A 15,027-nucleotide genomic window follows, 5' to 3' on the forward strand; every position below is an offset into this window, starting at 1 on the left:
CAGACCTCTCTCTGTCACTGTGAGTGAAGGCAGCGTTTCCCAAGGCACCGCAGTTCACCTTCTGGGACTGACAGGAAATTAAGTCAGCGGTTTCCAGAAGGGGCTGGGACTGTGGGGCTGGAGCAGGAGCGGGTCAGTGCCCATGGGCACTGGCGTCCCTCTTCTTCAGCTCTAGCCGCAGGCGGGCAGGTCTATCCTCCCTGAGCAGAGGGCCCGGGTAGGGGGCCTCGCCTGAAAACGCAAGGTCTGTTCCAGAGGCCTGCGGTCCTCCTGGCCTGTGGTGGTCGTGCCCTGGACTGCAGGCGAGGGGCACCTTTCAGGGAGGCAGGACGGCCCCCTGGACCGCTTGCCGCCCAAGGGCCCAGACTTCAGCAGAACAGATTCCCGGACCCCACTCCTCTTACTCCTGACGTGAACGCGGTAGTTTTTCAGCGAGGAGTGGTGATACACCCGGAGGTCCAGCGGCTGAAGCAGGAGGATCACAAGTTCAAAGGCAGCCTCAGCGAGTGACTTAGCGAGACCCTGTCTCAAAAAATAAAAAGGGCTGGGGACCTGGCTCGGCGTGGAGCGCCCCGGCCGCCTCTCCCAGCACCCAGCAGAACATCTCCTCATAGACGAGTTCTACGCTAGAGTAGCTACAGCGACTGGGGCTGACCCAGACCTTGTTTCTTAATGACCAACAATGTCCTGTGGTTATTGATCACAGTCACATTATGGGAAAATGAGAGACTACTTTTTATTACAGATAAAACGGAAGCAAAATTAAGAGGTAAAGATCTTTAAACAGTCACTAGTGACCCAAGACCCGTGTGGCTCGCAGGCCTGTGTCCCCGGCCTCCTTCCTGGATGTGCTCCCGGTTTCCTGCACCACACGACTTGCCTTGTGCAGGTTCTCATCAAAGTCCGCCTTCGTGGAGCTCGATCTTCGCACTCGGAAACGTGGCAAACCCTCCCTGGCTTCAGCCTCTCGCAGTGACTTTGGACGGGCACAGGAGCCGCCGGGGGCAGCAGAGAGTCCTGGCTTCCCGGGGCCCGTGTCCCGCACGGCCCCAGAGCAGAGGCGAGGCCCGCGGGAGCCAGGCTGCCACCAGCAGGCGGGCGTGGCCCTGGGCTGCCCTCCTGAGCAGGCGGGCGCGGTCCTGGCAGTGCTGGAGCCAGCCGCTGCGTCCTGCTCAGGACTCAGGATGCTCATCTTCCTGGTCCCCTTGTGTCCTCCGGGCCCTGGGGGATGGAGCCGGCTGGCTGTGTCCCAGGGTCCCCATGTTTAATCCAGGGGCCCAGTTTGGGCAAGAAAATCGGGCAAGTAGAATTGCAGCCTCCGAAGCGCGGCCTGGGTGTCCAGCTGGTGCGTGTCCAGGGGCGCACGCCTGGGGCCTGCCCGGAGCCGGGGGCTCGCTGCACGCCCGCCTGGTTGTCTGGGTCCGTCTCCTGCTCTGAGCTCCTCAGGTCCACCATGGTTTTGTGCCTGTTTGTCTCCCAGCCGCTGTTCATGGGGCAGTCGTGGGGGACTCTGGGGTGGGCGGCCCGTGTCCTGTGGTGACCCAGGCCCGTCTGCCCGGCCTGCCCCTGTTGGCACAGTGCACCTGGAGTCTGGACTGCCAGCCCTGGACGCGAGCTCAGTGGCTCAGGAGGCCCAGGTGGGAGCTCCAGGTGGGAGGCCAGTCCCACCTCGTCCTCATGTGGACTGGGGCAGGGTCCTGACCTCTGTGGGCCTCCGTTTCCTTATTTGTGACCAGATAAGGTGTGAGGTGGGCAGTGTCAGCTCAGAGCCTGCCCTGGAGCAGGAGGGCGACACAGGCCGTGGCCGGTGGCCGGGAGGCTCCAGGGGACGGGAAGTGGGCTCCACGTGGCGGGGGACTGGGATGCCTGTGCGGGCAGCAGGTTGTGGTCCCAGCCAGACGTCCCCGAGTCCCCGGAGCCCGAGTCTCCAGCGGCAGCTGGGTGGTGGCCATTCCTGCCCCCTCCCCTTCCCCGCCAGCCTACGCCCCGGCTGACCTCGGGTGCCACGGCTGTGGGCCTGGGGCTAGTGGCCACGCACCCCTCCTGCCTGCCAAGGGTGCCCGCGCAGCAGGACGCAGGGCTGCTCCCGGGGCCCGGCCCTTCCGGCTTTGCGAGCCAGCACTTCTGGTTTGTCTGAGAGCTTTTAAAACTCCGTCCCCTGAGCTGGGGAGGTGGCAGCCAGCGGCTGATCAGCTGGGCACGCGGGAGCCGGCCTGCTGGGGACGCCGGCTGGTCCCAGGTCTCTGGGAGGCTGCTCTGGGAGCTCCTGTTTGGCGGCCACCTGGTGTTGGCCTGGTTCCTCCAGCGGGCTGTCCTCCCTCCGCTGCAGCCGAGGGCACGTGTGGGGAGCGGGGAGGGCCAGAGGCGGGCCTGCAGAGGCTGCTGGGCAGGACCCTCACCCAGGGCCGCGCACCCGTGACGCTGCGCTGGGATCTTGAGGGAGACGGGAGGCTGCCTTTGAAGTGCACCCCCTGGAGACCCCGAGGCGCCTCTGTCGACTTGTCGGCACAGATCAGCCATTTAACTTAATTTAAAAATGACTGTCGGGCGCTCAGAAGAGCAAGAAGAAATGCTCTCGGGGGGGCTCTGACCTCCCGGAGCCTCGTCAGGACCAGCAGCTGCATTACTGGCCCTGGGGAGGCCGTTCTCATCGGTGAGAGGCCACCGGGCGCCTCTGGGGCCCGGTCACGCATGGCAGCTTTTCGGGGGCCCTGCCGCTGGGGCTCCTGGAGGCTCCTCTCCCTTCTCCTCTCAGGGCCGGTGCCCAGCCGTCGGTGCCTCTCCCCGGGGCCACTGCAAGCCCAGGCGGCCACGGGGTCGGTTTCCCAAAACGCCTCTCAACTTTTGAGGCCCGGGGCTCTCGGCCTCCTCCTGGACTTCGCGAGCCCAAGTTCCAGCGGCCTCCCCTGTCCGGCGGAGACCCTGATGCCTGTTCTCGGAGAGGTTCCCTGCCTCTGGCAGCAGGGCACGGTGCCGCAGCCTCACCCTCCCGACCCTGCAGGGAGTGGGTCTCCTTCCGTTGCCAGGCAGCCATTCTTGTGAGCCCGGCACCGCTGGGGTGGGGCCCCCGGGCAGGACACCTGGGGCTCGGCTTGTCAGCAGATCCTGGGCTGCTCAGTGCCACGGACGGAGGACACTGGCCTCCGGGGCAGGGTGGCCGGTTCCCTGGGTGTGAGGGATGGAGTCCCAGGCCAGAGGCAGCCTGCAGGGCTTGTGGTCAGGGTGGCCCCAGGGAGGCCTCCTCCCCTGTCCACCGTAGAAGTTGTGACCGTGCAGAGCCTCCCACCCAACCTGTGTTGTGTCCCACTCCTTGGGTCTCGGTGGCCTGGGACTTGCTCTGGTCACTCACCCGCAGGTCTGGGAGCCGCTCAGGGACGCTCCCGGCCCATCCACAGCAGGAGGCGTCCCCGATGATCGCCCGACAAGTCACGTCCAGCCAGACCATCGGGGGGCCACCAGGCCATTGATGCCATTCGCACCTCTCATGTCAAAACTCAAAACGAGGTTCAAGGGCTGGACCAGTGTCCTCAGGGGAGGCAGAGGACGCGAGGCACAGAGGAGACGCAGAGGCTGTGCAGGGCCAAGCAGCCACGGTCACTGCCAGCCCACACCCAGGAGCCAGAGCGGCAGCAGGTCTCCCGGGGCCCTCAGAGGAGCCTGGTGCTGCCCGCAGGTGGGTTCAGGATGCCTGGCCTACAGAACTGCTCACAGAGGTCCTGGGGCCTCTGGGCTGGGTGCTGTCCCTCTGTGCTCGCCCGTCTGCTTGGGGTCTGCAGCCTGCACCCTGCAAAGCAGCAACCCTGGTGTGAGGTTCTCAAGGTGGCAAGAAGCAGCTGCGCCAACCTGTGATCCCAGCACCTCAGGAGGCTGAGGCAGGAGGGTCACAAACGAGGCCAGCCTCAGCAACTTAGCGAAACCCTATCTCAAAAAGTAACATAAAGAAGAAAGGGCGGGTGGCGGTTCAGGACCCAGGCTGCAAAAATAGAAGCAGTAGCTGTGGAGTCTCAGAGGCGAGGCTGGCTGGCAGGCAGGACGTGTCCCTGGCGGTTCCAGCTGCCGTGAAGGTGTGACCGTGGTGTGGTGGCTGCAGGCCAGCTGAGCTGTCCAGCCCGGCGGGGGCTCCCAGGTGTTCACTCCTGGCTCCTCTGTGGTCCCCAAGGGTCCTGTTACATCCCTTCCTGCTGGAGAGGCTGGCCTCGGGCCTCCCCTGGAGCCCTGAGTGAGGTGCGGGCTTGCTTTGGGTCCACAGGGCCTCACTGGTCACCTACCTGCCTGGCGTCCCCGGCTGCGTGGAACTGTGGGGCCTGGCCTCTGCTCTCCCACAGCCGACTGAGTTGGGGTCTCTGAGGTTGAAGATCACGTGGGCTCTGGGCTCGGCTATTTTCTTGTGACCGGGGCTGCTCGTGCCTGCTGGGCGTGACGCTGGGCCTGACCGGCTATGACCCACTCCAGTCCCCTGCTGCAGGGGACAAGGGGCGTGTCAGGAGAAGATGCTGCATCTAGCTGCAGAGCCACTCCGCCCTGGGGACACTGTGGGAGGACCTGCCTGCTTCTGCTGCGGTCAGCAAGCCCAGTGGGTGGGGCGTGCGCCTGGCCGCGGGATCCAGAGTCTTCTGTTTCCTGACCCGGGGCTCACTGTGGACTTCCCGGGGCACCGTGGGGGACACAGGAGGCCCCTCTGCAGTGACCCTCCCATGGGGGACACAGGAGACCCATCTGCGGTGACCCTCCCGTGGGGGACACAGGACGCTTGTCTGCGGTGACCCTCCCGTGGGGGACACAGGAGGCCCGTCTGCGGTGACCCTCCCGTGGGGACACAGGCCCGTCTGTGGTGACCCTCCTCTGTGGGTCTGAGGTGCTCGGTCTGCTGGGAAAGGCAGGGCCCTCCAGGAAGCAGCACCCTGTGGGGTTTAGGGTGCAGGGTGGGGGCCGCTGGCCTCAGAAGGCCGCCGTGGACATGGCCCCTGGCCCCCCGCTGGCACACAGCGGGTGCACCCTCAGTGCTTGCCTGCTGGACAACTGGCCCCGCTGTAGCTACTGGCCGTGCGCAGGGACTTGGCCTCCCAGGGCCTCCCGGGGCCGCTCTCCTCGGGCCTGTGGGTCCTCGGCAGTTTCACCTCTGCTGTCCCCAGACACCAGGCCCCGGCCCGCCTGTGCCACCCTCCTGTGTGGGGTCTCTGGTCCCCTCCACCCGTGCCTCTGGCACCCACCAGACCACCCAGCTCCCCATGGCCGGCCCTGCCCAGGGTTCGAGATGCTCGGCCGGCAGCCAGGCATGAGCACCAGGGCCCAGGACACAGAGGGCCTGCTGCCCCTCTGGTCCCTGCTCCGTCTCCTCGCCCACAAGGTGCCCTGATGTCTGAGAATGTCCCCAGGATCCCTCGGCAGGGTCCCCCGCACCTGGGAACGCACCCTGAGGAGGGAGGGAGAGAGCAGATGTTGCTCTGCACAGGCAAATGCCTTCGCAGAAAGTCCAGGAAACAGGCCAAGAAGCAAAGCAAAACCCCGCGGGAACCACGGGTGCAGCGGGACCGTCCTCAGCAAGCTCAGGCAGGTGCCCCATCTCCCTCTCCTCTGCTCCCTCCTGGCACCGCCAGGACCAGGCCACTAGCCTGCAAGCAGTGCCCAAACCTGGCCTCTGGCCTCTGGACCAGGGAGATGCGCTGCTCCAGGGTCTCTGGTGAGCCCCGCCGGGCGGAGCTCCGGCCCCAGCAGGCCCACTGCGCGGCTTCCCCCGGGGTTGGCTCCTGCAGCCTGGGCCATGGGTGAAGGTTCATTGGCGCTACGCACGTTTCTCTCAGGCAAAGTGAATTCGGATGCCCGTGGCCTCCCCAGAGCACACGGGAGGAGCCCGCCTGCCGCCTCCCACCGCAGCATCTCTTCTCTGGCCTCGGCAGCGCCCAGGCCTGGCCGCAGAGGAGCCAGTAACAGGTCCTCCCGCAGAGGAGGCCTTCTGTGACAAGGTCAGTGGAAGAAACGGGCGCCTATCGGGTTTTATCCCGCTCTGCTGCTCGCACCATAGCCCTCGAAAACAGACGGTCCTTTAAAAAGGAAAGAAGTGCTGGGCAGCAGCAGCCTGGGGCGTGGTCAGGGTCACCTAGACCTGGCTGTGATGCTGGACTTGCCCAGGCCTGTGGCCATCCCAGATGCCCCCTCGGCCTCACCCGTGAGGACAGTGTGCAGTTCTCAGCTTGGCAGAGCCACAAAGAAGGACCTCGCCACCCACTAGGATCCCACACCCACCCTGCCCGCTTCCTCTCCTCCCCTTCCTCCTCCGTTCCTCTCCCTCCTCCTCCTCTCCTCCTTCCTCCTCCTCTCCCTCCTCCCTTCCTCCTCCTCTCCTCCTCTCCCTCCTCTCCTTCCTCCTCCTCATCTTCTCTCCCTCCTCCCCTCCTCCCTACTTTCTCCCTCCTCCTCCTCTTCTCCTCTTCCTCTTCTCCTCCTCCTCCTGCCCTCCTCCTCCTCTTATCCTCCCCTCCTTCCTCCTCCTCCTCCCTTCCTCCTCCGCTCCTCTCCCTCCTCCTCCTCTCCTCCTTCCTCCTCTCCTCCTCCTCTCTCCCTCCTCCCTTCCTCCTCCTCTCCTCCTCTCCCTCCTCTCCTTCCTCCTCCTCATCTTCTCTCCCTCCTCTCCTCCTCCCTACTCTCTCCCTCCTCCCCTCCTCCTCCTCTTCTCCTCCTCCTCCTGCCCTCCTCCTCCTCCTCTTATCCTCCTCCTCCTCTTATCCTCCCCTCCTTCCTCCTCCTCCTCCCTTCCTCCTCCTGCTCTCTCCCTCATCCCCTCCTTCCTCCTGCTCTCAGGGAGGACTGGAGGAGGACCAAGGGGAAGACTATGGGAGGATTGTAGGGAGGATCACAGGGAGGACTAGGGGAGCACCAAGGGAAGGCCTGGGGGAGGATTACAGGGAGGACTGGGGGAGGACAGGGGGAAGACTGTGGGGAGGATGGAAGAGGACTAAGGGAGGACTGGGGGAGGATTGCAGGGAGGATCAGGGGAGGACCGCCCCAGGACGCGAGGTTTGCCAATGGTTCCTGAGCTCCCGAGTCTGCAGCCTGGTGCCCCATTGCCTTGCCGGCATGGTGACGAGTCCTGTGGTGGACGCTGGGAGGCCTCCATGTGCACTGCAGGCAGGTGCCTTGCACCAGCTCATTGGGAAACTTCTGGGCCCTGGGGACCTCGAGCCGGCCCTCAGCCAGCCGTGCTCGGGGGCCTTCTGAGCGGCTGGCGCTCCCCTGCGCCTCCCCAGCGCCTCCCCAGCAGAGGGAAGGCTGGACCAGGAGGGCTCCTCTGAGCCCTGGCCGGGGCCTCAGGAGGCCTGCGCTCGGGCACCTGCTCCTCTTGGCTCTGGTGTTTCTGCTGGGGCTTTAGTCGCTGCCGCCTGCTGGTCTTTGGGGGATTTCTCCTGGGGACCTGCCGTCCCGCAGGGTGAGGGAGAGACGGGAGGCTCTGCTGCTGCTCTCTGCTAGCCGCCCCTGGGCCGCGTCCCTGGCTGTGGCCAGGAGGGTGGGCCGTGTGAAGGCCCGTCTTCCACCCTCTCCATCTGAGGTCCAGAGAGGAACACCAGCCACTCTCCAGGCTGCCCCACCGCAGGGGACACGGGAAGCCACCGGCAGACAGGTCTCTCCCCGAGAGGCCAGCAAGGGGTCTGGAGGCTCTGCCTGGGGAGGGAGGGCACCTGGGTGGCCGCAGGCCGGGGCGAGCATGGCCGTCTGGGGTCCAGCCCCGGCACGCGCCCTCCCTGGTTGGTGCTCCAGTGGTGTGTGGGCAACAGTCCCGAGCGTCAGCGACCCGCGTGGAGGGGTGCGGCATGGTGGGGTCGGGGCCGTGGGGACGCGCCCTGAAACCTGTGCAGGGGATTTCTGCTTCACATCTGGCTAGTGGCAGAGAGGCCAGAGCTGACCGTCCACTCTCCCTCCTGTAATGCAGAGGCCCTGGATGGCCGCTGAACACACACCTGCCCAACGCAACTGCATTTCCCAGCCGCTGGCGGCTCTGTGGCTGAGGTGGAGTCTGGCCGCCTCCCCGTCTGCCCCCACCCCTCAGCCGTCCAGGAGGCGGACGTGGCCCTCCAGGACAGGAGATGGCGCGTCCTGGCTCGGGCAGGCCTCCGCTCTGCGCCCGCAGCCCCACAGTGGGGCCACAGACAAGACGCGAGCTGGGTGTGGCTGTGTGCCGATAAAACTTTATTTATAAAAACAGGCGCGGGGCCAGGACTTCCTTTGCTGACCCTGCCACGCTGGCGAGGGACAGCAGACACGGGGCCCCTGCCTGCAGTGGCCTCTCCAGCTCCCGAGACAGGTGGCAGCGTGGCTGCTGCTGCTGGTTCTTCTCAGGTCTCTGCTGAGCACGGGAGCGGACTCCTCGGCCTGGCCGCCACCGCGTCTGGGACAGGGCAGCTGTGGGTTCCCTGCCTGGCTTCTTCCTGGATCTGCAGGAGCTGCCCGCTGGCTTTTGCCTTGGATGATGGAGGCTGGATGGAGTGGGCAGGCGAGGGCAGCCCGGCGGGGCCTCAGGCTGCGCAGGACAGCGTGTGCGGAGGGCGGCGCCGTGCTGGGCGCAGGCTGTCCTCCCGTGGGTGCACAGGGCTTGGGCACATGCAGAGCCGGCTGTCCCGGCAGCCCGAGGATGGCTGTAGAAAGGCACGTGATTCGCGTGGGCGTCCCCGTCCTCGGATGCCCTCCCTCGGGCAGAGCTGCCAGTCCTGGGAGGCCTGTTCCTGACACGGCGGCTGTGGCTGCAGGCGCCAGCCTCCCCGTCCGGTGCGCGGCCCAGCCTGCCCGGGCTGCGGGGGGCACGGAGGCAGTCCGCTCCCGCCGGGGCTCGCCGGGGCTCCCCGAGGTCCGAGAGCGTCCGCGTCCGGGCGGTGGCTGCGGAGGTGGGGTCAGTGCCGGCCGTGCTTGATCCAGTTTCTGATCATCCACTTCTGCCCTGAGCACCTCTGCACCACCAGCCGGAGCCCGAAGCTGGCGTCTCTGGACATTTCCACTTCCAGGCACCGGCCCGTGTCCCGGCTCACGATGGGGCCGCTCTGGGGGAGGGGAAGCCGGGTCAGACTGGGCTCCCAGCAGGAGGGGTGGCCCTCGGCCCACGCTGGTCCCTGCATGGCCGCCAGGAAGCCCCGGGGACCCTGGCCCCATCTGCCACCTGCATCCCAGGCAGCCACTCTGCCAGCCTGCCCTGCTGTTTTCTGGGGTCAGAGGGGCACCAGGAAAGGTCCAGGGCCCAAGCCCAAGGCCCTGGCCCCACCCAGCCACCCAAAGGCAGCTGCAGTAGGGCCCCTCACTGGCCCCTGCCCCCCAACCCAGGCCTCTGGGACCTTTGACCCTGCTGGTCTCAGCAGGCAGCAGTGACGGCTCCTCCCCAGCCGCAGACCCCAGGCCCCTGTGGGGACAGCAGAGCTGCCCAGACCGTCATGGGGTCTGTGCCCAGTGGGCCCTGCGTGTCCCTGCAGGAGGCGGGGGATCAGCAGGGACTCAGAGGACGCTTCCTGCTGCCCCGGAGCTGGGCTGGGAGGCAGGCCCACAGGCGGGGTGTGTGGCGGGGGCTGAGCAGGCCGGGGCCCAGAGACCGCGGGGCGGGAGTTGAGGGAAGGGGGCAGCTCCTTTTTGGGGGCTCGGGTGGGTCAGACTTGGAGGCATGGCCCGCGGGGACGGGGGTGGGTGCTCATTCCGCAGCTGTGACCAGCAGCCAAGACGAGTCACTCCGGCTCCCTCTGCCTGGTCCTCCTTTCTGTCCCCTGGGGCCTGGGAACCTGGGCAGTAGGCACGGCTGCTCTCTGGCTCCTCTCTTGCTGTGTGACCCTGGGCTGGTCACCCATCCTCTCTGTGCCTGGGGCTCTGTGACAGCAGCTGATCCAGGGCCCTTGCCAGGCTGCCTGGTCCCCACCGCAGGAGCCTGGGTGGCACGTGGGCCTGGGTCTGCGCAGCCACTGACCTGGGTGAAGTCCCACAGCCGCTGGGCGGGTCTGGCCACGTCCTCGCACCTCTTCAGGGTGGGCGTGCGTCCCTGGCCGTCGTCCACCAGGCACTTGGAGTCGGGCAGGAAGGCCGTGGAGCCCAGGGGGCCCAGCTGCAGGAGGCCGTCAGCACTGTACCGCACCAGCTGGGGGACAGGCAGAGCTGTGGGCCGGCGTCCAGGCCCCTGGGCCCGCGGACAGCGGGCCCTTGGCGTCTGGTCTGGGGCCCCACCCGGGGACACGGTGGTGGCCGTGAGGTGACTGCAGGGCCCCCTCTGCAGGCGAGGAGGCCCCCGGGCGTCAGGTTTTGGGACCCAGCACAGCTGGACACAGGGAGGGGCTGGGCATGGCCAGGCCTGGGAGCCCAGGCCATCCGTGGCTGGCTCAGGCCGGCAGAGGCGAGGGGCTCCCGGGGCCGTGCTTGTGGCCAGGGTGCTGGAGCCGCCCCCGCGAGGGGTCCAGCCAGGCCCCCTCCCCGGGGACACGGCCCCCAACCTCCCAGAGCCAAGCCGGGTGGGCAGCCCTGCCAGGCTGTCCTGGGGCTCACGGAGGCCTTGGGGTTCCCTGAGGGAGGTGCAGAAGGGCCTGGGCAGCCAGGCAGGATGGCCAGGCAGGGGCCGGGGCGGGGCCAGAACAGGAGCCTGCAGAGGGTCTCCTAGAGAGAAAGCACTCTGGACAGGAGCCGGACTCCGGCAGACAGACCCTTCCGTAATGGGGGACCCGATAGGAAAACCAAAACAGACGCGTGGACCCCGGGGGCACCGATCGATAACAGTGAGGAGCGCGTGGACGGCAGGGAGACCAGGAGAGGAGGGGGTTCCAGAGACCAGGGAGAGCAGGCCAAGGCTCCCCTCCGACTCCCGGCTCCGCCCTTCTCCTCAGAGAAGTCTGCCTGGATCTCCGCTGCTGTGCCACACACCCGCTGCTTGCTTGCTGTCTCTGTGTCCTGCTCTTGGATTCTTGGCTGAATGGAGACAATGAACCCAGCACCCCTGGACGGTGACCTCAGGACACCCCAGAAGGCCTGGGCTGGTGGCTGGGAGGACGTAGGTCCAGTGCCAGACCCCACACGGCGGGGAGGAGGACAGGGCGGGAGAGCCGCTTCTCCAGTGGGCCCGGCAGGAGGAGGGGTGCGGGAGGAGCCCCGGCTGGGCCCAGCTGCCTGGCCTCCGGGACACACCCGAGCCTTCCCCACAGTCCTGCCGCAGGACCCACCGTGGGCCTCCTTCTGGGACTCTGCTCAGAGCCCTGACCCCTGGGGCTGGACGCCTGGGCCCGGGTGTGGACTTGGGAGACAGAGGCCTCACGCAGCTCCAGCGGGCTCACTGCTCGGGACAGTCACGTCCCGGTGAAGGTGGCTCCTTGCCTGTGCACACGGGGTCCCAGCTCGCCTTGTCTTTGCATAGCAAGACCCCCGTGCCGGCGTCCTGCGTGAAGGCAGAGGAACGGCTGCACGTTCAGCACGGAAGTCAAGGTACACAGGCAGGAATACTGTGTGACCTGAGGCAGGCCACTTGACCTCTCTGAGCCTCAGGGTCCTCTTCAGTAAGCAGCGGTTATGACAGCAGTGCACACGGCCCACAAGTGATTAGATGAGACGCCTGTGAAGGGCCACGGCTACGGGCACGCGGGCGTGGGTGAAGTGGGCCGCCTGGTCCCACTGCTTCTCACACTGGCACAGCACACTGCCCGGGCCACCTTGCCCCGCTGCTCCTGCCTGGCGTGTCCGGGTGGCATGTGACCTTGGCCTCTCCTTTGTCCTCTCCTCCTGGACCTCGGGAGCCGGCGGAGTCTTTGGACTTCTGAGGCAGGCCACCCGCGGCCGTTGGTCCTGCCTGTTTCCTCGGGCCCCTCGCTGTGGGGAGACCCAGCCGGCACAGCTGCCAGTCTGGTGAGGGCCACGGGGACAGGAAGCTGGCCGTGCAGGGCTGGCAGGGGAGGCGGCCGGGGCCCGGGGCCCAGGACTGAGACGGCGGGAGGGTCCTGCGTCCCGGAGCAGCTGAGGGGCTCTGGGCCCAGCTGAGCTCCTCCCTGGCGTCCTGCAGCCCCACAGGGAACTTGGGTCGTGAGTGACTCAACGGACGGGTCAATTTGCAGAGGAGGACGTGGGCAGCCCTGTCCAGCTCTCCAGAGGGGCTGCACCACACGGTCACCTCCGCTGCCCTCCAGGCCTCCGTCTGCCCGCACCTCCAGGAGTGGAGCCGACCTCTGCCGGCGTCCCCTCTGTCCCCTCCTGGCAGAGGGCTCAGCCCACGCCTCTCCGGGCACTGGACGCCCTGCCCCTGAACACCCCAGGCCACCGGCGCCGCCTGCAGCAGGAAGGCAGAGGACAGGGCCGCGCTCAGCCGGGGGTCTGCGGCTGGGGCCGGGCCAGGCCTAGGGCCACCTCCTGCAGTCCTGGGCTGGCGCCTGCTGGCCAGAGGGTCGCCACGTGTTCTGAGGCGGGGAACTGGACCTGTTCGGCAGCCTCCTCTGGCCTCCCTGGAGGTCTGTTTTGCCCTTGAAGCCACAGGCTGAAGGCTGCTGGACGTCGGTCAAGGCTCCAGAGGGCAAGCGGGGAGCCCCCAGGGGAGCCGCCTCGCCCACCGCGCCCTGGTGGCCAGCGCAAGCCCAACGCTGGGGCCACTGGCCTCGCCCGGGGGGTCTGTGAGCATGGGGGGGCTGAGGGTCACACGAGGGGGCCAGCGACACCCGACTCCGGCACCAGAGACCCAGGCGCGTGGTCACACGCAGAGGGGACCCTGTGACCCGGACCCCTGGGCTCTCTATTGGGTGGGGGTCACCAGGCCCTGGCTGGGGTCTCGCCGGTGGTGAGTGGCCCCAGGCTGAGGAAGCACCATCGCCGTCCCGGTGTTGACGGGGACAGGGGCACAGGGCTGCCCAGGCCTGGCTCTGGGTGCCCGTCTGCGGCCCTGGGGGACGCGGCGCTCTGGGCCCCCACAGCCGGGAGCAGCGCCCGCCTGCCACCTGCGTGCAGCCTACCTGGGAGGACATGCCGTGGCAGGGGTAGAGGATGGCCCGGTCATCGTCTTCCGCCCCCTGGTCCAGGCAGTAGCCGCTGGCCTTGCTGTTTCTCACCTGCAACCAAAGGCCACAGGAGGAACGCAGGGTCACCTGAGGAGGGTCCCAAGGCCGCAGGCCAGGCTGCAGGAAGCTCCCACCTGTCCCCACGGGGGCCGCTCTGCAGCTGCTGTCCCAGGACAGGCCCAAGCCTGACGCCGTCCTCCCGGATGCAGGACCAGCAGGGTGCGGGGTCTGCCTGGGCGGGGCGGGGGAGGGGAGGGGAGGGCCCAGGCGGCCCTGGCTGGCCGGCTCCCTGGGGCAGCATGGACGGTCCTGCCACACAGTCCTCAGGCTGTCAGGCCCGCCATGAAAGTGTGGGTCTTGGTCAGCAGTGGGCTGTGCCCCTGGCTTCCCAGAATGTCCCTGTGCTGTGTGGCCACCGCTCTTCCTGAGGCGGCAGGCGCTCCTTGGTGCGGCTTGGAGCCGGGGGTCCGGGCAACCTGGCTCTGACTGGCCGGCTGGAGGAAGGACACGTGGGCAGCTGGCAGCCAGTCTGCAGAACACCCCCAGCCAGGACGGCCTGCACCCCGCCCAGCAGAGCCACCGTGGCCTGGCACCTGAGTGCCCTCAGACACCCAGCCCTCGGGTCCGCCAGTGCAGCGGGTTTGAATTGGACGGGCAGGGGCAGCAGTGGGCAGGACAGAGCACAGGAGAGGCCAGGGGACACGCGGCCTCCCGCCACCTCCTTCCACACCCAGTGCCCCCAGGGAGGCTCTGCGCCCGAGGGACCAGGTCTGATGTGGGGCGGGCCAGGAGTTCAAGGAGGGATGGGCAGCAGGACTGCCTACCTGGCGGCTCTCCTCCCATCCAGGGTGCTAGCCCAGGGCCAGAGTGTGCAGTTCCCTCCCCAGGGAGGAGCTGGGTGAGGGGGAGCCCAGCCCCTGCGGGAAGCTCTGCCTGCCCGGTGCCCAGTGGGAGGCCACCCGGCCACCAGCACAGACGGGGGGCGGGGGCGCAGTGCACCTCCCTGCAACCAGCAGGACAAGGGGGTCTTCATGCAGCCCATGGGCCCACACTCAGCGTGTGGGCGTGCGTGTGCCACGGCACACATGTGGCAGGCGCGTGGCATGGACAGGCCATGCAGTGTGGGCGTGCGTGCACTCCTGTGCACACGCTCAGTGCCGGCACGGACCAGGAGCGGCGCTCTTCTGTGCACGGGACGCACTGGACGCAGGTTCACACGCAGCTGGAAGCGCATCGTGCCTGGGAAGCTGTGTGTGTGCACGTGAAGCAGCAAACACACACGTCCATGTGTGCACCGTACATGCATGTGTGCATGCTCAGTGTGCATCTTCAAGGGTTTATGCACATGCATGAATGCAGCATGTGTCCACGTGTGTAAGGGAACATAGGCATGCTGCACAACACGCTTGTGCACACATGCACGAGTACATGCATGTGTGAATGTACTCACACACACAAACATGTACACAGGCACATGCACGCATGCATACGACATGCACACACTGTCCTGCCCACACGGGCATCAGAACACACAGGCGCGTGTACGTGTGAATGTACACCCTGTGCACACACGTGTCCGTGCACATGTGTGCGTGTGCTGCACGTCTGTGTGCACATGTATGTACACGTTGCTCTACATGTGTGTGTGTTCCTTCATGAAAGCATGTGTTGTGTTTCCTGTGGCCCAAGCTTGCATGATGGTCCCGTGCCCCTTGGTGTCTGGATGCCACAGGGCACGGGGTGCAGCCGGGGGCATGGGTGTGGGTGTGGGTGCGGCGGTACCTCTCCGTACGTGAGGGTGTTGTTGTAGGTCCTCATCTCGGGGTACACGTTCTCCAGGTACCACTTGAAGCTGCGGCATTTCAGCCTCCGGCGCAGGGCCAGCCTCTCAGACACGTCCCCGAAGTCCACCCCTGGGTTCTGCGAGGCAGGAGAGGGTGGGCCCCTTCCTGTGGGCAGTCCTGCTGCAGCCTTGTCTGGGCCTGGCCTCCTGCCCTCCCGGAACCCACGGAAGGTCCAGCTCTGTGTGCCAGCCTGGCTGTCTGCA

At 67.0% G+C, this 15,027-nt stretch overlaps 1 protein-coding gene across 2 annotated transcripts in view; it reads right to left on the minus strand.

Moving 5' to 3' along the window:
• Positions 1 to 8,164: 8,164 nt before the first annotated feature.
• Positions 8,165 to 15,027, minus strand: part of Galnt9 (polypeptide N-acetylgalactosaminyltransferase 9) — a 71,017-nt gene continuing 64,154 nt past the window's right edge. The window contains exons 8-11 of one of the 2 annotated variants that reach the window (XM_047562290.1): positions 14,763 to 14,900; positions 12,936 to 13,031; positions 9,932 to 10,099; positions 8,165 to 9,026 (exon numbers count right to left, since the gene is read on the minus strand). In XM_047562290.1, coding sequence (XP_047418246.1) covers positions 8,880 to 9,026; positions 9,932 to 10,099; positions 12,936 to 13,031; positions 14,763 to 14,900 — 549 coding nt within the window. In that variant the 3' untranslated portion in view covers positions 8,165 to 8,879. Of the gene's footprint in view, positions 9,027 to 9,931; positions 13,032 to 14,762; positions 14,901 to 15,027 lie in introns of those variants that run through there. The other variant, XM_047562289.1, reaches the window with a different exon arrangement.

This window comes from Sciurus carolinensis, chromosome 8 (assembly GCF_902686445.1).
Source record: "Sciurus carolinensis chromosome 8, mSciCar1.2, whole genome shotgun sequence".
Lineage (NCBI taxonomy): Eukaryota > Metazoa > Chordata > Mammalia > Rodentia > Sciuridae > Sciurus > Sciurus carolinensis.